The sequence below is a fragment of the Ranitomeya imitator genome, chromosome 3 (genome assembly GCF_032444005.1).
Source record: "Ranitomeya imitator isolate aRanImi1 chromosome 3, aRanImi1.pri, whole genome shotgun sequence".
Taxonomy (NCBI): domain Eukaryota; kingdom Metazoa; phylum Chordata; class Amphibia; order Anura; family Dendrobatidae; genus Ranitomeya; species Ranitomeya imitator.
In genome coordinates, this window is record NC_091284.1 from 209,229,158 (window position 1) to 209,255,155 (window position 25,998).

Consider the following 25,998-nt stretch of genomic DNA (forward strand, 5'->3'; position numbering starts at 1 on the left):
GGGGAATATGGATGGTGCAAAATTCAGGGATATTCTTGAGCAAAACCTGATTCAGTCTGTCAGTAATTTGAGACTAGGACGGAGATTCACCTTCCAACAAGACAATGGCCCAAATCATACTGCTAAAGCAATACTAGATTGGTTTAAGGGGACATTTTTAAACGTTTTGGAGTGGCCTAGTCAAAGCCCAGACCTTAATCCAATTGAAAATTGCTGTTCACCAGAGGAACCATCTAACTTGAAGGAGCTGGAGTAGTTTTGCCTTGAGGAATGGGCAAGAATTCCAGTGGCAAGATGTAGAAAGCTCATAGGGACTTATCCAAAGCAACTTGCAGCTGTAATTGCTGCAAAAGGAGGCTCTACAAAATATTGACTTTAGGGGAGTAAATAGTTATGCACACTGAAGTTTTCAGTTATTTTGCCATAGTTGTTGCTTGCTTCACAATAAAAAGAAAAAGCAAATGTTTACAGTTGTAAGCATGTTCTTTACATGAACTGATGCAAATCTTAAAACAGTGAAATTCCAGACAGTGAGGTAGCAAAACAGGGGTGTGAGTACTTTCGCAAGATATTGTATTGCAATCATCATGTTATATAGCACTGTCTACTTACAATTGCTCATTTTGCCTTTCTACCCAGTTAATTATTCTCTTTTCCATTAGCTCTATGACATCACATAATTAAAAACGGACTAGTTGAATTCTTCTAAGTTCTATGTAGAAACAGGAGGTCAAAGTTCCCTGTCATAAGTCACTGCAATAGTCTTTTGCAGGGGAGGAGGAGCTGAGCTGCAGGGTCAGTAGTTGAGGAGGGGAATGATAAATGCAGAGACAATAGACTTCCTGTTTCTACATAGAGCAGAGAAAAGAGAAGAATTAACTGGGTAGAAGGCAAAATCAGCAATTGTAAGTACATAGTGCTATATAATATGATTGCAATATATTAAGAGGATAAAAACTTTGATGGGAGGAGTGCTTCTCCTGATCCACACCAAGAAAAGGATATAAAAAAAATATATTTCAGAAACACACAACGCATTTTGAGCGTGTTCCATATTTTATCTTAAATATATATTTTTTATATTGTCATCCTGGTGTGGTTAGCACTTCTTTAACCCTTATCCGGCTGAATAGGTACAATTGTAACTATTCCGTTTTAAAATTGCAATAACTTTTTTTTGAAAAGACGTAGAGGGCTGAAATTTCGTGACATCTCTACATTTTTGGTCCAGAATATATTGGCCAAATTTCAATAAAATATCTCCACCCGCTTCCGAGATAAGGGGTCGAGATCTTTTTGCATCCATAACAAGCTGCATAGGTACAAATGTACCTCATATATTTTGAATGAAGATAATGCAAGGGAAAAAGCATAAATTTTTTTTTAATGATAATGCTATTTAACTATTATAAACAAGTAAAAAACTGTTCATTTACATTATAAAAGAAAATGTAAGAAACTTTTTTTTATTGATTTTCTTTGCAAGTAATGCATGTTGGCTTTGCTACAGAGTGTTCATCGCAAATGGGTTTCACACAAACCACACAAGACTTTCTAGTCTTGCGTTGTTTTCGCCTCAGGTCTCTGCAGACATAGCAACTACCAACAACAGGGGAGGGTCCACGACTACCATGAGGTATTTTGGGGCCAGCTGCTGGCTGCGATGCTACCACAATGCATCGTCCAAGCACCATTTCTACTGCACCTCGAAGAAAATGGTTTCTCATTATCATTTTGTTTGTACTACGATCTTCAATTGCAATCATACACAGCTGATTTGCGAGATCTTTCAGGAACTTTCTTCGTTGATCCTTTGCCCTGAAGCTTGGATTGTGTTCTCTGTAGATGATGTAGGATGCTAACCCACTGACATCAATCATATTGTAGAAAAATGCCAAAGTCCAACGTGATGTTCGTCGTTTCACAGTGTACTCTCCCAACATTTTATCCATAACATCAACGCCACCTTTTGTTATGTTGTAGTATTTTATTATCTCTGGCTTGGCTGCTAGTGTCTCTTCAACTTCTCCCGTCATGTGCATAGATGATAGAAGCACGACTGATTTGTTCTTCTTTGGTACATATGAACAGACTGTTGCATCATGATTGTAGGCAAAATTTGTCGAGTATACAGGCCTTTCTTTGGCAGGCTGCATGTTGTTAGGTAGGAACCTTTTGTTTTTTCTCACTGTACCAACTAGTGTCATGTTCCAGGAGTTCAATACCTTAGCTAGTTCCATGGTTGTAAAGAAGTTATCGGTGGTGACATTTCTTCCAGAGCCTTTATACGAGCTCACTAGGTCCAATACTGTTCGTTCTCCAATGTTTACTTGTCGAGGACCATCAGTTGGTTTCCCAGTGTAGAGCTGACCTTGTAAAGGGTAGGCATTTGATGAGTCACAAGCCCAGAAAATCTTTATGCCATATTTAGCTGGTTTTGAAGGTATATACTGGGTAAATTTAGTATGACCTCTAAATGGAAATAATTGCTCGTCGACGGTGATACAATGATATGGCTTGTAGGCTCTCTCCAGATTACTGTTCAGCATTGTCCAGATGTCCCGTATTGGTGCAGCTTTATCTGTTTGCACACGTTCTGCACGTGTATTTTCGTTGTCAAACCTGATAAATCTGAGTATCATCTTGAAGCGGTCACGAGACATGGCTGCACGTATAAGAGGCAGAGCAGCAACATTCCACATTTCCTCCAGATTCTCTTTGTTGGCTCTGTGCACACCAGCAGCAATCAGTATGCCCAAAAATGCATGAAGTTCAGTTTCAGTAAATTGCTTGAATGTTTTTTGTGGTGGCCGTTTGGAAGAATCAGGAAAACGTTGTACCAGTTCGTTGTTGTAAGCATCACAAACTCTCTTGGCCTTTCGATTCGTTTCCCGTAATATGATGTCACACATCTCGGGAGTCATGATGGACTTGAATAGCTCTTTTGCTGTATATAGGTTGCTGATTGCTGCAGGGCCACCTCTTTGTCGTAGGACATTACGAGATTTTGTTTGTGCATTTGGCAGTGGATTACTGCACCATTGAGTTTCATCCTTAGCAGTCCAAATGTCGCCTGCACTTTGAGGCACAGAATCATCCTCAACACTTTCGTCTGATTCGTATTCATTTTCATGCTCTATGACCATTTCTTGTTCAATGTCTGAATCTTCTTCAGTAACATCCACTTGTGGTACATAGTTTTCATCATCAGATGGAACATATGGTTCATCCTCATGCTCAGAATCAGATTCTTCTAGCATTCGCATTATTTCGTCAGACGTAAATCTGTAAATATGAAAAAATGTAAAATAAATAATTTTCCGAAATACTACATTATTGGCTTTTCACAAAATTATACTAACCTGCAAACACGTTTTCTTGGATTATGGCGGAAACTAGATCCAGCATTACTATCACTCATGATGACTTGCTAGATGAATTTTGGCTTCGTATTTTGTGCTGAATATAAATAAAACATCGTAAAACAATATGTAGATACTAATTATTATCCATTTTTCGCATAAAAATTATACCTATAGTGATAAGTTTCATACAAAATATATGTAAGCCAAGTCCAGGCTGAAAGACAATTTGACTGTTCTGTCCCCACATAATGAGAATAAAGGTATAACTGGCTGTTAGATGCTGTGAGACTTTCCTACCTTCGTTTCCAAGAAATTGAAGACTTCACAAGCCTAGAAATGTGTGCTCACAGCAATGAGATGAACAGCAAAATGGCTAATGAGAGGAGGGAGGCAGGAAGACAAGTAGAAGCCACTCCCAGTTTGAATTAACTTAATTGACAGCAACATAAGTGACCAGTAACAACACTGAACAATAGATATCAGCATAACATTTGTAGCTGAATGAACTTTAGTTTCTGAAACCAAGTAAAGTCTTCCCACAGTGGAGGTATATGTGAAGGTACAATTGTACCTATGCAGCCTGTTAAGGTTGTAAAATTATGCAGCCTGACAAGGGTTAAAAACATTTTCGGAGCAGCACTAGCTCCTTCCTGGTAAAGACGCTAGTCCAGCTCCAAAATACATTGTTTTTCTCTTCCAATATATTTTTTACATCCTTATCTACTTTCAAAAACACTTTTAAAAACAAACAATGCGTTTCAGAGCTGGACTAGCTCCTTCCTGAAGATGGAGCAGGTCAAGCTCCGAAACGCGTTGTATGTTTTTATGGTAAATATATTTTTCATATCCTTATCCTGCCGTGTGCAGCACGACTTTCATATTATGCTAGTTCAGATCCAGTGAATTGAGCATAGTCTGATTCAGCAGGGGGAAGTGTAACCCTGAGACCGATGATGCACATGTTCTTCAGCGTTGTGGCTGACATATACACAACCTCCGTCAGTGAGGAGATACTATCCGCTATCATTTTACACCTTCTTCATACACTTTACACTATCCAGTGTCTTAATTAGTTTGCAATATAACATTATGCCTACTTAAAGTGTCTCTCCACACATCTCCAAAAATCACATGTGGAAAATGTAAATTGATGCCATGAATAACCTTGTTTCGTTTAACACATTAAATAATACAGCCTTCAATTTTCATACATAATTATCCAGTAAAAATTTTAATAAATATATCTTTTTCTTTTAATTTTTCTACACAAAATGTAAACTCTGCTATAAAAAGTAAGTTGGCACACATGAATTAAGAAGTCACATTGACCGTCTCCAACATCTTAGAACAACATCCAAGTTTTCCTGAAATCTTACGGATTCTCGTTCATGCAAAGCTTGTATGGGACGCAATGCTGAGCTGTCCGTTCCTTGCCTAAGGAATCCGTGGATGACAAATTCAACCTTTGTGTCTGCATAGTTGTATTGCTCCAATGTAGAAGGTCACGGTTTAATTTTCCACAGCTAGGGAATGACAGGTGAGGGAAAAAAAAGCAATTTTAGACAATTCTACAATGTGACACAGGACTGAAAATATCTCGGTTAAAACGTGGAAATGTGTTAAAATGTATTTTCCCTTAGGAAAATGAGTCAAGTTTCAACATGAAACAGCGACTATCATATATACTACTAATCTCAAAGGACTTTCTTAGACAGGACCTGTTCTCTATCCTGACATGTACGTTTGACTAAACACCATAATTCTTGATTAACAAATGTTTTTTTCTTCTACTCAAACTCTAACTTGTGTGATTTCTCACTTATTCTTCCTGGAAATCCTTGATACAGGTGTTTTTTTAAATACTAGAACTAGGAGATTTGAGTCCTGCTTAATGAATCCTACTCACATCTGCTTTAGTTTTCATTTAGACGTACCTGTCTCACGTATTTGTTATATCAATTTTTTTTCACAGATGGAATACGTACCCATTATAGTCTATGGACACGTTCATATCTCCATTTTTTGCAGACCAAATTAAAAAACCCAAGGATAAAAAAAAAATTCTATAATTTTTTTTTTCTCGGAAACCTAGAGGTATGGATGATGCCTTAAGAGTATGTACGTTGAAGTGAATCTGTCAGGGTCAACACTCCTAAGCCGTCAATAGAAACATGCAGGTCAATAAAAGTTTAAATAAAATGATACTTTGATATTTGTGATCTGATATCTTATTTCAGTGAACTCAATGTTTTTCTTGATATGTAAATGGTCTGTTAAGATCTATGGACCGGACATAGATCTCCCTGAGAATCTGCATCCAGTGCTCATTTTAACTAAAAAGGGGGAGCTACCAGTGGGAGACATGTAATGACTGACACTTTACTCTCATAATCACACACAGCTCTGCAGTGAGATCAGAGTTACACTACAGCACAAGTGAACTTTGTCTCATTACAAAAAAAAGTGACTCTGAAAGTCCTCTCACAGTGCTTCAGCCGTCACGTGATGGGCAGCCAGTGTATGGGAAGGGCAGTACAGCAGAGCTGACAGCTCTGTAGGAAGACAATTGCAAATTTGCATGTTGTGTTTGTAATGAGACAAGGTTCAACTCTGCTGTACTGTGCTGGTTATAATCAGGCACAGCTCTGTAGCAGGGATGATTTCACTATGAGAGGACAACTACTGCGCAAATGTTTATAATTAGACAAACTTCACTACTGCTGTACTTTGTTAGCTCTGCTGTACTGCTTTAGCTCTGATCTCATTGCAAATCAGTGTGTTATGACAGCAAAGTGTCAGTTATTATTGCTTCACACAGGTAATGCCCCCTTTGTTTTAAAACAAGCTCTGGAGGCTGATTCTCATGCAGATCAGTTTCCGACCCATAGTCCTGAACAGCTCATTTACATATAAGGAAACTTAGATTTTTCTGGAACTAGACATCAGAGCACAGATATCGAGGTATTATGTTACTCAACTTTTATTGACCATGTTGATAATGACAGCTTAGGAGGGTTGATCCTTCTGTCACCAGCGCTTCAGTTGTGCCCATACCCCTCAAGGCTCAGACCAATGTTATTCAATGGGGCAGTACAGATGACTTTTTTTTTCACTGACCAAATCTACGTGTGAAAAAAAAGGCAGCATGCACAATTTGTCTCCAAAATTTTGATGAGATTCCCCCATTCCAGTTCATGGGTGTGCAAAGAAAATCAGATACCATACAGAACCACAATATAGCATCTGATTTTTATTTATACGTTACAGTTATACGATATAGGAAACTGTAAATCATCCCTCTTTTCTAGATGAGACTGACAGATTTTTTTTTATACGCTTGTGTAAACCTGCGTTCAAGGAGCTGGATCAGAAAACGTTTTCACATCCGTTGTCATCAGCAGAGGCAAGAAACTGCTCATAAGGATGGCTTGGATATATAAAAAACTAAGAGTAAGGGCATCAATATATTAATGGGGGGCAAAATATCAAACGTGAAGTTTGTTTCAAGGAAAATTAACATCACGCAGTATTTTAAATTGAAATATTCCAATATTTGTTATGCTTATTGCAGGGTATACGCCACATAGTAGCCTTGAAATCTGTATACTGCACTCACTCTAATGTTGAATCCCAGAAGGTCGCTTACAACACCGGACACTGCCGAAAGAATGACCACACGACTTATATTGTATATGAGAGGGTTCATTGTAAGTCCATACAGCCTGAACGGGGTATCGATCTCCTGCAGACAAATATTGATAAAGGGTTAGTGATTGCTAATACAGAATACTGTTTACAGTCTTGGACCGTGCCGTTCGCTTCCAATATTTTGTTATATTCAGCAACTCGGGATTCGCTGAACTCAGCACTGAATGTACCCAAATGAAGCCATTTCCACCTCATATAAGCTCATAATGTAATCTACTGGTGTAGAGAAACCTTGGCAGGAAGCCATGTTTTATCCACTTTACAAGAAAATCAACTCCATGTCTGAAACACTGTATTATGCAGATTGTATTTTAACACATAGTGGATCATGAAATATTATCCATCTATTTAATTAGACGACCTAAAGTCTTAAAGCACAAGCTTATCCTATACAAGCACAGAGATGAATATAGTATTACAGCGATGAAGACGATATGTAGTACAAAGCTATGAACATGGTTGAGGGACATATCCATCACCGATGGACAAAAGTCAGTGGCGTGAACTCTAGTTTTGCGCAGGTGCCATAAATATATACGCATAGATTACGGACTATTAATCTCGTAGTGACTGAGCTAATTTTGACCTTGATGTCCAGACCAAATTTTCTAAATCTGACCAGTGTCACTTTATATGGTAATAACTCTGGAACACTTCAATGGATCCCAGTGATTCTCAGAATGTTTTTCGTGATGTATTGTACTTCATGATGGTGGTAAATTTTGGTCAATATGATTTGCACACATTTATGAAAATAACAAAAATGTGACAAAAAAATACAAACATTTTGCAATTTTCAACCTATAAGTTTTTATGCCCTTAAATCAGATAACTATACCACACAAAATAGTTAATAAATAACATTTCTCACATGTCTACTTTACATCTGCATAATTTTTGAAACATAATTTTTTTATGTTAGGAAGTTAGAAGGGTTCAAAGTTGACCAGCAATTTTTAATTTTTCCAACAAAATTTACAAAACCATTTTTTAAGGACCATATATTTGAAGTGACTTTGGCTGGCCTATATAACAGAAAATACGGAAAAGTGACATCATTCTAAAAATTGCACCCCTAAAATTTCTTGAATGTAGTTTTGAGGATTTTATTAACCCTTCAGGTGCTTCACAGAAATGGAATGTGGAAGGAAAAACTGAACATTTTACTGTTTTTCACAAAAATGTTACAATAGCCCCATATTTTGTACTTTTTACAAGGGTGACAGTAGGAAATGAACCCAAAAATTTATTGTGCAATTTTTCATGAGAATAATAATACCCATTATGTGAGATAAAACTACTGTTTGGGCACACGGCAGGGCTCAGAAGGGAATGAATCAAGAGCAGATGCCATGTCACATTTGGAGAGACCCAGATGTGCCTAAACAGTGGAAACCCCCACAAGTGACCTCATTTTGGAAACTAGACCCCTCATCTATTGGTCTAGAATCTAGGCAACTGATCATCAATATTAAAGATTGGTGTATGAGATTACAAAAAGTGTGGGAGAGGTATTATTTCAATGTATAAGCGATTAGCAAGAACAGCAACTCAGCCATGAAATGGCAGACAGCGTAAACTTACAGAGGTGGTGTGCCAAGTGCTGAGATGCTTGGTGCATAGAAGTTACCAACACGCCATTGACTCAGTAACTAAGATAGAAGTGCATCTCACAAAATTAGAATATCATCAAAAAGTTAATTTATTTCAGTTCTTCAATACAAAAAGTGAAACTCATATATAGAGTCAATAAAAACAGAGTGATGTATTTCAAGTGTTTATTTCTGTTAATGTTGATGATTATGGTTTACAGCCAATGAAAACCCAAAAGTCATTGTCTCAGTAAATTAGAATACCTTATAACACCAGTTTCAAAAAATATTTTTTAACATTCAAAATGTTGGCCTACTGAAATGTATGTTCAGTAAATACACTCAATACTTGGTCAGGGCTCCTTTTGCAGCAATTGCTGCATCAATGCAGTGTGGCATGGAGGTGATCAGTCTGAGGCACTGCTGAGGTGTCATGGAAGCCCAAGTTGCTTTGATAGCAGCATTCATCTCATCTGCATTGTTGGGTCTGGTGTCTCTCATCTTTCACTTGACAATACCCTATAGATTCTCTATGGCGTTAAGGTCAGACGAGTTTGCTGGCCAATCAACTACAGTGATACTGTTGTTTTTAAACCAGGTATTGGTACTTTTGGCAGTGTGGATAAGTGCCAATCACCATTACTAATTGTGGAAACTTCACACTAGACCTCCACAGCTTGGATTGTCTGACTCTCCACTCTTCCTCTAGATTCTGAGACCTTGATATCCAAGGTCTAGTGTGAAGTATCCACAATCAATGATGGTTTCGGGAGCCATGTCATCTGCTGGTGTAGGTCCACTTGTGTTTTATCAAGACCAAAGTCAGCGAAACCGTCTACCAGGAAATTTTAGAGCACTTCATGATTCCGACAAGCTTTTTGGAGATGGAAATGTAATTCTCCAGCAGGACTTGGCACCTGTCCACACTAACAAAATTACCAATACCTGGTATAAAACAACAGTATCACTGTGCTTGACTGGCCAACAAACTCATCTGACCTTGTCATGAGGAAGATGAGAGACACCAGACCCAATAATGCAGACAAGCTGAAGGCCGCTATCAAAGCAACCTGGGCTTCCATAACACCTCAGCCACAGACTGATTGCCTCCATAACAAACCTCACTGATGCAGTAATTGAAGCAAAAGGAGCCCCGACCAAGTATTGAGTACATATACTGAACATACATTTCAATAGGCGAACATTTTGGATGTTAAAATCATTTTTTGAAGCTGGTGTTATAAAGTATTCTAATTTACTGAGATAATGACTTTTGAGTTTTCTTTGGCTGTAAGCCATAATTAACATTAACAGAAATAAACACTTGAAATACATCACTATTTATAATGATGCTATATAAACAGCTCTGGCAAAAATTAAGAGACCACTGCAAAATTTTTAGTTTGTCTAACTTTTCTTTTTATAGGTATATTTTTGAGTAAAATGTAAATTGTTCTTTTAATCTATAAACTACTGACAACATTAGTTCCAAGCAATACATTTTGTATTTATTTTCTGAAAATGAGAAATGGTCAAAATAACAAAAAAAAACATTGATACATTGCTTGCAGACATCAAATAATGCAAAAAAACAAGTTCATAATCATTTAGAAACAACAATACTAATGTTTTAATTCAGGAAGAGTTCAGAAATCAATATTTTGTGGAATAACCATGATTTTTAATCACAGCTTTCATGCGTCTTTTGGCATGCTTTCCACCAGTCTTTCACACTGCTTTTGGGTGACCTTATGCCACTCCTGGTACAAAAACAGGGATTTTTGTGTTACTCACCGTAAAATCCTTTTCTCCGAGTCGTTCATTGGGGGACACAGGACTGTGGGTGTATGCTACTGCCGCCAGGAGGCTGACACTAAGTAGGTATAAAAAAAAAAAAAAGTTAGCTCCTCCTCCATAGTATACACCTTGCCACTGGCCCTGACAGCTCCAGTTTGGTGCACAAGCAGTAGGATATAGAGAAAACAAAACAGCATTAGAGCAAAGACAACATGTCTAGAATAATACTATAGTCTGAACAACCCCATAGACAAATAAAATGAATAGGGAGGGAGCTGTGTCCCCCAATCAACGACTCGGAGAAAAGGATTTTACGGTGAGTAACACAAAAATCCCTGTTTCTCCATCGTCTCATTGGGGGACACAGGACTGTGGGATGTCCCAAAGCAGTCCCAGGGTGGGAAGAAGACTCACTGGAAGAAAACCCCTAGGCACTTACCGCCTATAGGTGTGATACCGCATGTTTAGAGAAAGTGTGCAGGCTGGACCAAGTGGCCGCTTTGCAAACCTGCTCTGCTGAAGCTTGGTGCCAAAGTGCCCAGGAAGCCCCTACCGCACAAGTAGAGTGTGCCCTGATCCCAGCCGGGATGGCTGCACCCTTGATACGGTAGGCCTCCTGAATAGTGGTTCTTATCCATCTGGCTAAGGTCGATCTAGAGGCTGCGAGTCCCTTTTTATGACCCGCAGGAAGAACGAACAGAACATCCGTCTTTCGAAAAGAAGCGGTCCGAGAAACGTATCTTCTCAGAGCTCTCACCAAATCTAGAGTATGGAGAGCTTTTTCCACCCGGTGTGTAGGCGCAGGACAAAAAGAAGGCAAGACAATGTCCTCATTAATGTGGAATGAGGAGACTACTTTTGGCAAAAAGGAAGGTGCTGGTCTCAGCACCACCTTATCCTGATGAAATTGTAGAAACGGCGCCTGACAGGACAAGGCCGCTAACTCCGATACCCGCCTAATGGATGTTATAGCTACCAGAAACAAAACCTTCCAAGAAAGGTACCTTAAAGGAATATCTTGGAGGGGCTCAAATGGAGGTTCCTGAAGAACACTCAAGACCAAATTAAGGTCCCAAGCTTCTATCGGAGCTTTGTAAGGAGGGACTATATGAGAGACTCCCTGCAAAAAAGTTTTTACTTGCAGATTGGTAGCGATCCTGCGCTGGAAAAGAACCGATAAGGCGGATATTTGCCTCCTAAGGGTACTTGGAGCGAGACCTGAGTCTAGACCAGATTGGAGAAAAGCTAGGACATTAGGAATGGAAAACCGAAGAGGAGGAAGACCCTTCTTCCTGCACCATGAGAGAAAGACTTTCCAGGTGTGGTGGTAAATGCGTGCTGAAGCTGTCTTTCGAGCATTAACCATAGTTGAGGCTACTTTCTGAGAAAACCCAGCCTGGGTCAGAATCCAAGATTCAACGGCCAAGCCGTCAAACGCAGGGCCTCTAAGTTCTAGTGGAATATCGGCCCCTGCGACAGAAGATCTGGCTGCATTGGTAGCTGCCAAGGAACCCCGACGATCAGCTGAACTAGGTCTGCGTACCATGACCTCCGAGGCCAATCTGGGGCGACTAGAATTGTCGGAACTCCCTCTAACTTGATCTTCCTGACGACCTTTGGAAGCAGCGCCAGAGGGGGAAACAGATATGGAAGACGAAATTGGTTCCAAGATAGGACTAGTGCGTCTACGGCAATTGCTCCTGGATCTCGAAACCGTGCAACGAACCTGGGTACTTTGGTATTCGACCCGGTGGCCATTAGATCCACGTCCGGGATTCCCCAGCGTAGACATATCTGCCGAAAAACATCGGGGTGAAGAGACCATTCCCCGGGCGCAAGACCCTGTCGGCTCAGAAGGTCCGCTGCCCAGTTCTCCTTGCCCGGGATGTAAACTGCCGAGATCACAGAGTGATTGTTCTCGGCCCAGCGGAGGACTTGTCCTACCTCGCGCATGGCTGATCTGCTGCGAGTGCCCCCCTGATGATTTACGTAGGCCACGGCCGTGGCATTGTCCGATTGGATCCGCACCGGGCGACCCGCCAGAAGATGGTGAAAGTGCTGCAAAGCCAGCCAAATTGCCCTTATTTCCAACAGATAGATTGGAAGGGTTGATACAACTGACAGTCAGGACTGATGGAACAGTAGTAGGCGACCGCCTACTCTGTTGGAAGCGACGAGAGGCTGCCTCCAGTCATTTAGCTGAAGATCGAGGATATCTAGATCCCCTAGATCTTGACGGTTGATACCGCATTCTTGCCAATGGATTGGCCCTATAGGAGACCTGGTGCTCCCGGTCTTGGACAGGCCGACTTGGGGGACCTGCGCTTGGTGCCGCAGACCACCGGGAGTTACGAAAGGATTTAAATCTTGCTTGAAATTGGCGACGAAAAGGTTGCTTAACCTTTTGTTGAGGAAGGAAATTACTTTTACCTCCCGTGGTATCAGATATAAGCTGATCCAATTTTTCGCCAAAAAGACGGACACCTTGATAAGGAAGGGATGTAAGGGACTTCTTTGAAGTAGAGTCCGCCCGCCAATTTCTTAGCCATAGGGCCCTTCTGATAGCAATAGCATTTTCCGCAGCCAATGCTAAACAATTTGCCGCATCCAAGGATGCATTAATCAGATAATTTCCTGCTAAAGATATCTGATTTGACATCTCTATCACCTCTACAGGAAACCCCTTATCCTGAAGAGCCTTAGTTACAGACTCTGACCAAGCTATCATAGCTTTGGCAACCCATGTGGCCGCAAAAGACGGTGCGAGGGCTGACCCTGAAGCCTCAAACAGAGACCGAGCTAGACTCTCTAGGAGCCGATCAGTCGGATCCTTAATAGACGACCCATTAGGAAGAGACAGCAACGTACTAGAGGCCAAACGGGATACGGGAGGATCCACTGAAGGGGATTCTGCCCACTTTTTACAAAGCTCTGGAGCGAACGGATACCTTGCACCTAGGGCCTTCTGGCCTAAGAAACGTTTATCCGGTCGCTCCATGTGACGTTGGACTAAATCCTCAAACTCAGGATGAGTAGAAAACACCTTATGAGGTTGCTTGAATTTCTTAAAGGACACCTTATGACCAGAAGGTAAGGTGGCCACATCCTCTACTCCCAAGGTCTGGTTAACGGCCTCAATGAGACTGTCAACAGATTCCTGATAACCAGGAGCTTCTAAATCAAAAGACCCCTCTGAGTCATAGTCCGAACCGTGCTCACTCAATTCTGCAGGAGAGGGAGATCGAGAGACAGGATTCAAAGATGCTGATGCACCTGACGGACCGGGAGACGCTGTGTGGGATCGTTTCCCCTGTGTCTGCTTAGAGGGAGTACGGCCCCTGCAGGTCGGAGGATCCTGAAAATCGGAGGATCTTTCCAAAACAGGCGGATGAATGTCCCTGACAGGGGCTTGAAGGGACTCAACCGCCTTTGTTAGAGACGCCATAGACTGCGTTAATGATATGACCCACTCAGGGGGAGACGCTGCCGACCCAGGTACAGGCACACCCGGCAGGATAGCCGGCGGGGAAGCAGACAGGGTAGCAGACGGGGGCTCCTGCACGCGCTCGGAATCACAAGCCTCACAGAAATGGTTACTTTGCGCATGCGGAAAAGTAGACTGACAGGTAATGCATGAGGTATACAGAACTGAGTGAGTCTTAGTCTTTCTAGACATGACTCTATTGCTGCTGCTGCTGCTATGCTCCGTATCTCCTTATGAGCTACTAGGTCTAGAACAAATACTGTTGTCAGGCTGAGGGAAGTAGCACTTACCCCAGCCCTGTGTCCCCTGCTCTCAAACACTGAACCATGTCTCCTGTGCAAACCACACATATAAACTAATTCACAGGGTGGATGCCTGAAAAAAGTGGGAGGAGTTACCGCACATGGACCCGGTTTAGGCCGAAGCAGGGATCTAGATTTTACTCTTTCCCCTGCTCTCCCGGGAAAGCTGGGTGCTCGAAACCGGAAGTAAACCGTCGCCATGGAGGCGGGACTTCCCCCAGACTACAAGACCCATAATGCCACAGGCTGTACAGAGAAAACAGGAAGCCACCGAAAAAGGGGCGGGACTTCCGCCCATGCTCAGACTACAAGATCCATAATGCCTCAGCGAACAGGAAACCGCCTAAAAAAAAAGGGGCGGGACTTCCGCCCATGCCTCTGCTGAAGTTTGCTTGTGGGGAAAAAACGCTGGAAACCAGCACAGCGCCGGATATAGTCGCCAGCAGAACGCGCAATGAAGCAGGAGCCCCCCCTGTGCAGCCCTCTGACAGCGCATAAGGTTAGACATAAAAAATCCACATATAAATATATATACACATATATAAATATTAAAAGACGGTGCAGGCACCCTAACTCCTTACACCCTTCAGAAGGCGAGGAGAGGGACCGTCTGCCTCCTTTAAACACCGTAGTCTTGCATTGGTGATGAAGTGGAGGCTGCACGGACAAGGAATGAATGCCTGTACAACCTAGGGTTCCGTTACCTCAGGGTGGTCAGGTTCTTAGTCCGGCAAAAAAATCCCACGTCGCGGGAGAGGATACGTGGAGGCGACACTCCACGTGCTCGCCCGTTGTTGGTTTGGGGAGATCGGATCCCTTCAAAAGGGTCCGTCGCCCCTGTCTTATCTTCAGAGAAAAAAGCATCTGGGAAAACCCAGAGATGTGCCTCCTACGGACACAAAGCATAAACTGGAGCTGTCAGGGCCAGTGGCAAGGTGTATACTATGGAGGAGGAGCTAACTTTTTTTTTTTTTATACCTACTTAGTGTCAGCCTCCTGGCGGCAGTAGCATACACCCACAGTCCTGTGTCCCCCAATGAGACGATGGAGAAATTTAACCAGTTCTTCTTTGTTTGATGGCTTGTGACTATCCATCATTCCAGAGGTTTTCAATGGGGTTCAGGTCTGGAGATTGGGCTGGCCATGACAGGGATTTGATGTGGTGGTCCTTCATCCACTCCTTGATTGACCTAGCTGTGTGGCATGGCGCATTGTCCTGCTGGAAAAACCAGCCCTCAGAGTTGGGGAACATTGCCTGAGCAGAAGGAATCAACTGTTTTTCCAGGATAACCTTGTATGCGGCTAGATTCATACGTTCTTCGCAAAGAACAACCTGCCCAATTCCAACCTTGCTGAAGCATCCCCAGATAATCACCAATCCTTCACCAAATTTCACAGTGAGTGGAAGACACTGTGGCTTGTACGCCCTTCCAGGTCTCCATCTAACCAATAGACGACCAGGTGTTAGGGACAGCTGAAAATTAGAAGATAACTTACTCCAGTCCTCTATGGTGCAATCCTTATCATCTTTGGCAAACTTTAGCCTGGTTCTTCTTTACTTCTCATTGATGAAAGGCTTTTTTCTAGCTTTACATGACTTGAGTCCTGCCTCTAGGAGCCTGTTATGAACGGTCAACCCCAGCTGCCATTTGCCATTCCCTTTGTAGGTCATTTGATGTCATTCTGTGGTTGCTGAGTGACATTCGAATAAGATGACGGTTATCTCGGTCAGTAGAGAGTCGTTTTCACCCTCTGCCGGTCTGTAGCTTAGTTGTCCCCAATGTCTGCTGCTTGACCTTGTTGTAATGGACTGCTGTCTTAGAAATTTTAAGGATGGAGGCAACATGAATTTCACTGTATCCCTCTGCTAGTAAAGCCAGAATTAAGCCCTTCTTTTCCTCACTCAAGACTTTTCTTTTCAACTCCTTTGGCATGGTTAAAAGTTATTTTTTCATTCCTATTACTTTTGGGATATTACTAGCACTTGTTTTGCCATCCAGCTTGTCTTATTGCAAGAGGATTGTGAACACCACAGCAGTGTTTTTATACTTTCCTTTGTTAAATAAGATTTGGTTCAGGTGATCACCTAATCAGAAGCACATTCGGTAGAATGAAGTGTACTCTGGAAACAGGAACACATGGGCTACCTGCACAGTGAACAAGTCTGTAAGAACATGTTCACACACCACCAAGAAACCTGAAGACACAAAAGCGAATGGTAAAACCAAAAACACTCAGTTTGAAAAAATGTTTGCAGTAATCCGCAAGTGCTAGTAAAAGATGTAATAACAGGGTATTTGGTTGATACGTTTTTTGCAAAAAATGTATACTAAGCTGCTCTACCAATCTTCACGGTATACCCATATCAGAGCAGTCCTAACTAATGTATGCAATCCCTATCTGATGTATTTAAAAACCTGATCATCTGTATATTACCTGTGTGAACAGGGTTCAGAGAGGAAAAATCCATGTGTGCATACAGGACAGAACAGCTTTTGTGCAGCTAGCCCAAGAGGAGTGGTGGAACTCCCCAGTCTTGTAGACACAAGAGAACAATCATGGAAACAGGAACACATGGGCTACCTGCACAGTGAACAAGTCTGTAAGAACATGTTCACACACCACCAAGAAACCTGAAGACACAAAAGCGAATGGTAAAACCAAAAACACTCAGTTTGAAAAAATGTTTGCAGTAATCCGCAAGTGCTAGTAAAAGATGTAATAACAGGGTATTTGGTTGATACGTTTTTTGCAAAAAATGTATACTAAGCTGCTCTACCAATCTTCACGGTATACCCATATCAGAGCAGTCCTAACTAATGTATGCAATCCCTATCTGATGTATTTAAAAACCTGATCATCTGTATATTACCTGTGTGAACAGGGTTCAGAGAGGAAAAATCCATGTGTGCATACAGGACAGAACAGCTTTTGTGCAGCTAGCCCAAGAGGAGTGGTGGAACTCCCCAGTCTTGTAGACACAAGAGAACAATCATGGAAACAGGAACACATGGGCTACCTGCACAGTGAACAAGTCTGTAAGAACATGTTCACACACCACCAAGAAACCTGAAGACACAAAAGCGAATGGTAAAACCAAAAACACTCAGTTTGAAAAAATGTTTGCAGTAATCCGCAAGTGCTAGTAAAAGATGTAATAACAGGGTATTTGGTTGATACGTTTTTTGCAAAAAATGTATACTAAGCTGCTCTACCAATCTTCACGGTATACCCATATCAGAGCAGTCCTAACTAATGTATGCAATCCCTATCTGATGTATTTAAAAACCTGATCATCTGTATATTACCTGTGTGAACAGGGTTCAGAGAGGAAAAATCCATGTGTGCATACAGGACAGAACAGCTTTTGTGCAGCTAGCCCAAGAGGAGTGGTGGAACTCCCCAGTCTTGTAGACACAAGAGAACAATCATGGAAACAGGAACACATGGGCTACCTGCACAGTGAACAAGTCTGTAAGAACATGTTCACACACCACCAAGAAACCTGAAGACACAAAAGCGAATGGTAAAACCAAAAACACTCAGTTTGAAAAAATGTTTGCAGTAATCCGCAAGTGCTAGTAAAAGATGTAATAACAGGGTATTTGGTTGATACGTTTTTTGCAAAAAATGTATACTAAGCTGCTCTACCAATCTTCACGGTATACCCATATCAGAGCAGTCCTAACTAATGTATGCAATCCCTATCTGATGTATTTAAAAACCTGATCATCTGTATATTACCTGTGTGAACAGGGTTCAGAGAGGAAAAATCCATGTGTGCATACAGGACAGAACAGCTTTTGTGCAGCTAGCCCAAGAGGAGTGGTGGAACTCCCCAGTCTTGTAGACACAAGAGAACAATCATGGAAACAGGAACACATGGGCTACCTGCACAGTGAACAAGTCTGTAAGAACATGTTCACACACCACCAAGAAACCTGAAGACACAAAAGCGAATGGTAAAACCAAAAACACTCAGTTTGAAAAAATGTTTGCAGTAATCCGCAAGTGCTAGTAAAAGATGTAATAACAGGGTATTTGGTTGATACGTTTTTTGCAAAAAATGTATACTAAGCTGCTCTACCAATCTTCACGGTATACCCATATCAGAGCAGTCCTAACTAATGTATGCAATCCCTATCTGATGTATTTAAAAACCTGATCATCTGTATATTACCTGTGTGAACAGGGTTCAGAGAGGAAAAATCCATGTGTGCATACAGGACAGAACAGCTTTTGTGCAGCTAGCCCAAGAGGAGTGGTGGAACTCCCCAGTCTTGTAGACACAAGAGAACAATCATGGAAACAGGAACACATGGGCTACCTGCACAGTGAACAAGTCTGTAAGAACATGTTCACACACCACCAAGAAACCTGAAGACACAAGAATTGCATACATTAGTTAGGACTGCTCTGATATGGGTATACCGTGAAGATTGGTAGAGCAGCTTAGTATACATTTTTTGCAAAAAACGTATCAACCAAATACCCTGTTATTACATCTTTTACTAGCACTTGCGGATTACTGCAAACATTTTTTCAAACTGAGTGTTTTTGGTTTTACCATTCGCTTTTGTGTCTTCAGGTTTCTTGGTGGTGTGTGAACATGTTCTTACAGACTTGTTCACTGTGCAGGTAGCCCATGTGTTCCTGTTTCCATGATTGTTCTCTTGTGTCTACAAGACTGGGGAGTTCCACCACTCCTCTTGGGCTAGCTGCACAAAAGCTGTTCTGTCCTGTATGCACACATGGATTTTTCCTCTCTGAACCCTGTTCACACAGGTAATATACAGATGATCAGGTTTTTAAATACATCAGATAGGGATTGCATACATTAGTTAGGACTGCTCTGATATGGGTATACCGTGAAGATTGGTAGAGCAGCTTAGTATACATTTTTTGCAAAAAACGTATCAACCAAATACCCTGTTATTACATCTTTTACTAGCACTTGCGGATTACTGCAAACATTTTTTCAAACTGAGTGTTTTTGGTTTTACCATTCGCTTTTGTGTCTTCAGGTTTCTTGGTGGTGTGTGAACATGTTCTTACAGACTTGTTCACTGTGCAGGTAGCCCATGTGTTCCTGTTTCCATGATTGTTCTCTTGTGTCTACAAGACTGGGGAGTTCCACCACTCCTCTTGGGCTAGCTGCACAAAAGCTGTTCTGTCCTGTATGCACACATGGATTTTTCCTCTCTGAACCCTGTTCACACAGGTAATATACAGATGATCAGGTTTTTAAATACATCAGATAGGGATTGCATACATTAGTTAGGACTGCTCTGATATGGGTATACCGTGAAGATTGGTAGAGCAGCTTAGTATACATTTTTTGCAAAAAACGTATCAACCAAATACCCTGTTATTACATCTTTTACTAGCACTTGCGGATTACTGCAAACATTTTTTCAAACTGAGTGTTTTTGGTTTTACCATTCGCTTTTGTGTCTTCAGGTTTCTTGGTGGTGTGTGAACATGTTCTTACAGACTTGTTCACTGTGCAGGTAGCCCATGTGTTCCTGTTTCCATGATTGTTCTCTTGTGTCTACAAGACTGGGGAGTTCCACCACTCCTCTTGGGCTAGCTGCACAAAAGCTGTTCTGTCCTGTATGCACACATGGATTTTTCCTCTCTGAACCCTGTTCACACAGGTAATATACAGATGATCAGGTTTTTAAATACATCAGATAGGGATTGCATACATTAGTTAGGACTGCTCTGATATGGGTATACCGTGAAGATTGGTAGAGCAGCTTAGTATACATTTTTTGCAAAAAACGTATCAACCAAATACCCTGTTATTACATCTTTTACTAGCACTTGCGGATTACTGCAAACATTTTTTCAAACTGAGTGTTTTTGGTTTTACCATTCGCTTTTGTGTCTTCAGGTTTCTTGGTGGTGTGTGAACATGTTCTTACAGACTTGTTCACTGTGCAGGTAGCCCATGTGTTCCTGTTTCCATGATTGTTCTCTTGTGTCTACAAGACTGGGGAGTTCCACCACTCCTCTTGGGCTAGCTGCACAAAAGCTGTTCTGTCCTGTATGCACACATGGATTTTTCCTCTCTGAACCCTGTTCACACAGGTAATATACAGATGATCAGGTTTTTAAATACATCAGATAGGGATTGCATACATTAGTTAGGACTGCTCTGATATGGGTATACCGTGAAGATTGGTAGAGCAGCTTAGTATACATTTTTTGCAAAAAACGTATCAACCAAATACCCTGTTATTACATCTTTTACTAGCACTTGCGGATTACTGCAAACATTTTTTCAAACTGAGTGTTTTTGGTTTTACCATTCGCTTTTGTGTCTTCAGGTTTCTTGGTGGTGTGTGAACATGTTCTTACAGACTTGTTCACTGTGCAGGTAGCCCATGTGTTCCTGTTTCCATGATTGTTCTCTTGTGTCTACAAGACTGGGGAGTTCCACCACTCCTCTTGGGCTAGCTGCACAAAAGCTGTTCTGTCCTGTATGCACACATGGATTTTTCCTCTCTGAACCCTGTTCACACAGGTAATATACAGATGATCAGGTTTTTAAATACATCAGATAGGGATTGCATACATTAGTTAGGACTGCTCTGATATGGGTATACCGTGAAGATTGGTAGAGCAGCTTAGTATACATTTTTTGCAAAAAACGTATCAACCAAATACCCTGTTATTACATCTTTTACTAGCACTTGCGGATTACTGCAAACATTTTTTCAAACTGAGTGTTTTTGGTTTTACCATTCGCTTTTGTGTCTTCAGGTTTCTTGGTGGTGTGTGAACATGTTCTTACAGACTTGTTCACTGTGCAGGTAGCCCATGTGTTCCTGTTTCCATGATTGTTCTCTTGTGTCTACAAGACTGGGGAGTTCCACCACTCCTCTTGGGCTAGCTGCACAAAAGCTGTTCTGTCCTGTATGCACACATGGATTTTTCCTCTCTGAACCCTGTTCACACAGGTAATATACAGATGATCAGGTTTTTAAATACATCAGATAGGGATTGCATACATTAGTTAGGACTGCTCTGATATGGGTATACCGTGAAGATTGGTAGAGCAGCTTAGTATACATTTTTTGCAAAAAACGTATCAACCAAATACCCTGTTATTACATCTTTTACTAGCACTTGCGGATTACTGCAAACATTTTTTCAAACTGAGTGTTTTTGGTTTTACCATTCGCTTTTGTGTCTTGAAGTGTACTCTGGTTGGAATTCAACTGACACTGGAATGGAATGGCTGTCAGATATGTAAAGAAGCTGATTTTTATAAAACTGTGCAGTGGTCTCTTAATTTTTGCCAGAGCTGTATATGAGTTTCACTTTTTGTATCGAAGAACTGAAATAAATTAACTTTTTGATGATATTCTAATTTTGTGAGATGCACCTGTAAATGTCTACAATAATTGTCAAAGCCACAAAGCCCTTTATAATGTAAATAAAAGGAATAAAAAGAAAAAAAAATGCAAGGATGATATACACCATTGTACGAATATTAACAAAGTTTTATTTTGAATCACAAATATGATAAAAAATTAAACAAAGAATGGAAAGGATTATATGAATGCCAAGAAAAAGGAAGTGGTGTGTTTATTACAGCATAAAAGCAAATTGTAGTATATACCAAATACTGTTTATGAAACTGTGAGATCAGTAATGGCTCAAAAGTAAGAGAAAAAAAAAGCCAGATTATTTCAATCCAAATACATTCACCTAGGGATTAGCGGACCCTTGGATGTTTGAGTTTGTCAGGTTCGATCGAACTTTAGCCCAAAGTTCGGTTCAGGTACCAGAACTCTACCCGAACTTGAATCCGAACCCATAAGGGACCCAAACTTTGGTGCTGTAAAAGGGCTGTAAAATGGTTGTAGTAAAGGCTAGTGGGTTGCCAATGGAAGCAGAGTACCTCCACCCTCTCTCCCCTCTTTAGTCTGTGTTAGAGGCTAAGCAATGGGCACTGGGTGTCTGTACAAACCCCAAACTTTGCATTTCAGGTTTGCTCACCTCTACATACAGTGCCTCCAAACTAGTATTAAGTTTTAAAGATATTGTGAGTTCAATGCTATTTAGCTGCTATCAAGTAGAAAAATGTGCCTAATAAATAATTGATAAACCACTTTTATGCTTTGATTGAAACACTGCTTCCTCTTTCTTTGCATTGATATGAACCTTTGCACTTTTTAATCATGTTTTATCATTTTTGATTAACAAAAAAACTTTATTGCTTATTTTTGTACAATGGTTTATGTAGCCCTGTTCTTGCACATTAATTACATATATATTATGATACAATAGCTACAGAGCTCTACATCTCCTCTAGTATTATCAGCACAAAGACCGTGCACTGGGAACTTCATGACATGCCTGAGCAGCTGCATACAAGCCTAACATCACTAAGCACAATGGCAAGCATCCAATGAAGTAGTGTGAAGCACGCCACCATAGACTCTGGAAATATATTCTGTGGAGTGACAAATCACGCTTCTCTATCTGGCATTCTGATGGACAAGTCTGGGTTTGATGAATGCCAGGTGCTTGTTACCTGTCTGAGTCCATTGTACAAACTGTAAGGTTTGGGGGAAGAGGGATAATGCTAGAGGTTTGTTTTTAAGGAAATAGTTTAAAGCCATTAGCTTCAGTGAAAGGAAAGCTGCCAACTTTGTTGGAACAATATAAGGAAGGTCCTATTCCGATCCATCATGACTATTCCCTAGTGAACAAAACAAGGTAAATAAAGGCATGGTTGAGTAAAGGTACCGTCACACATAACGATATCGTTAATGATATCGTTGCTTTTTGTGACGTAGCAACGATATCGTTAAGGAAATCGTTATGTGTGACAGCGACCAACGATCAGGCCCCTGCTGGGAGATCGTTGGTCGCTGAGGAAAGTCCAGAACTTTATTTCGTCGCTGGACTTCCCGCTGACATCGCTGGATCAGCGTGTGTGACACCGATCCAGCGATGTCTTCACTGGTAACCAGGGTAAACATCGGGTTACTAAGCGCAGGGCCACGCTTAGTAACCTGATGTTTACCCTGGTTACCAGCGTAAACATTAAAAAAACAAACAGTACATACTTACCTTCAGCTGTCTGTCCCCGGCGCTGTGCTTCTCTGCACTCCTCCTGCATCCTGTGTCAGCGCCAGCCAGCCGGAAAGCACAGCGGTGACGTCACCGCTCTGCTTTCCGGCTGACAGTGCAGAGGAAAGCAGAGTGCCGGAGGACAGACAGCTGAAGGTAAGTATGTAATGTTTGTTTTTTTAACGTTTACGCTGGTAACCAGGGTAAACATCGGGTTACTAAGCGCGGCCCTGCGCTTAGTAACCCGATGTTTACCCTGGTTACCGGGGACCTCGGGATCGTTGGTCGCTGGAGAGCTGTCTGTGTGACAGCTCTCCAGCGACCAAACAGCGACGCTGCAGCGATCGACATCGTTGTCGGTATCGCTGCAGCGTCGCTTAGTGTGACGGTACCTTTAGTTTGGCATTGAAATGCTTGATTGTTCACACAGAGGCCTGACCATAACCTTATCGAGCACCTTTGAATTAACTAAAACTGAAATTATGAGCCAGACCCTCTCACCCACCATCAGTGTCTGACCTCACAAATGCTCTTCTGGTTGAATGGGCAAAAATTCCCACAGACAGTCTAAATCATGCAGAGAGGATGGAAGCTGTTACACGTATAAATGGTGGACCACCTCCATATTAATGTCAATGGATTTAGAATAGGATATCATAAAATCTCTTCTAATATTTTAGTCCATATATTATACATGAATTTGAGAGTGTAGTATCAAACATACAGTGGGGGAAATAAGTATTTTATCCCTTGCTGATTTTGTAAGTTTGCCCACTGACAAAGACATTAACAGTCTACAATTTTAAGGGTAGGTTAATTTTAACATTAAAAGATAGAATATAAAAAATAAAATCCATAAAATCACGTTGTATTAATTATATAAATTTATTTGCATTTTGCAGTGAGAAATAAGTATTTGATCCCCAACCATTTGAGTCCTGGCTTCTAGAGACCAGTTAGACGCTCCTAATCAACTCGTTAAAGACAGCTGTCCTACATAATCACCTTTGTAAAAGTCTCCTGTCCACAGACAGTCAGACTCTAACCTCTACAACATGGGCAAGACCAAAGAGCTTTATAAGGATGTCAGGGACACGATCACAGACACAGGACTACTTCACCGCATCAATGGGAGAATGGATGGAGCCATATATCGTAAAATCCTGAAAGATAACCTCCTTCCCTTTGACAGGACATTAAAAATGGGTCATGACTGGGTCTTCCAGCAAGATAATGACCCAAAACATACAACCAAGGCAACAAAAGAGTGGCTCAAAAAGAAGCACACAAAGGTCATGGTGTGGTCTAGCCAATCTCCAGACCTTGATCCCATAGAAAACTTATAGAGGGAGTTGAAGCTACGAGCTGCCAAACCACAGCCTCAAAATCTTAATGATTTAGAGATGATCTGCAAAGAGGTGTGGACCAAAATTCCTCCTGACATGTGTGTAAACCTCATCATCAACTACAAAAATTGTCTGACTGCTGTGCTTGCCAACAAGGGTTTTGCCACCAAGTATTAAGTCTTGTTTGCCAGAGGGATCAAATACTTATTTCTCACTGAAAAATGCAAATACATTTATATAATTTATACAGTGTTATTTTCTGGATTTTACTTTTGATATTCTATCTCTCAATGTTAAAATGAACCTGCCCTTAAAATTATAGACTGTTCATGTCTTTGTCAGTGGGCAAACTTACAAAATCAGCAAGGGATCAAATACTTATTTCCCCCACTGTATATTCTTTAAACGTATAAAAGAATCATGATTTCCATTAATTTTCTTTTTATTCTTGCCCTTCCATTCTTCAGTGAAATGGTAAGTAAGATACCTTGGTTTTGGGATATTGGGTAGCTTGTTTACTTGTAGGCCATCGTCCTCTGGAACCTCATCCTCTTATAGTGGTGAAAGACTTCAGCTTGCAAGGAACAGCATGCATTTGATCATTGCAAGCAAATGAAAGAAAAGTAGGGATGCTGTGCATGAGTTGTAATATACTGCATAAATCAGCCAAGATTTTAACTGTTACAAGGGAACCATGGTTTTATCCTCTAATGATAATATACTGTCTCTGACTACAAACATATGCAGGACTGCCATTAGGGAGGAGGGGGGTTACAAACTTGGTAATTGCCCAAAATGGCCCCCAGTGAGACCCAACACTTTTGTAGGTTCACTGGGCTAACCGGTGTGAGGCTGTGGCTGCCTGATTTTACAAGTTGGAAATTGCATTAGTGATCATTCTGTCCCCATCATTCTTCATCAGTCTGTGTAAAGAGGCAGGAAAGCAAGTGTCAAACGACCTGCATATAATTCAATCAGGGCTTGTTTAACATTCTGAAATGTGTGAATACTACCTAAAGCCCCCGTCACACACAGCGAGATCGCTAGCGAGATCGCTGCTGAGTCACAAGTTTTGTGACACAACAGCGACCTCAGTAGCAATCTCGCTATGTGTGACACGTAGCAGCGACCAGGCCCCTGCTGTGAGATCGCTGGTCGTGTCGGAATGGCCTGGGCCATTTTTTGATCGTTGAGGTCCCGCTGGGTAGCACACATCGCTGTGTTTGACACCTTACCAACGACCTCGCTGACAGGACGTCCCATTGAATCATCATGAAATAGCATCGTTCTACAGGTCGCTACAGGTCGCCGCAT

The 25,998-nt window shown here is 41.3% G+C and overlaps 1 protein-coding gene across 7 annotated transcripts in view; it reads right to left on the bottom strand.

Moving 5' to 3' along the window:
- Nucleotides 1-4,562: 4,562 nt before the first annotated feature.
- Nucleotides 4,563-25,998, bottom strand: part of PHTF1 (putative homeodomain transcription factor 1) — a 322,067-nt gene continuing 300,631 nt past the window's right edge. For all 7 annotated transcript variants that reach the window (XM_069761762.1, XM_069761764.1, XM_069761758.1 and 4 more), the window contains 2 exons: nt 6,982-7,107; nt 4,563-4,888 (listed from right to left, as the gene is read on the bottom strand). In XM_069761762.1, the coding sequence (XP_069617863.1) occupies nt 4,868-4,888; nt 6,982-7,107 (147 nt within the window). In that variant the 3' untranslated portion in view covers nt 4,563-4,867. The remainder of the gene's footprint in view (nt 4,889-6,981; nt 7,108-25,998) is intronic.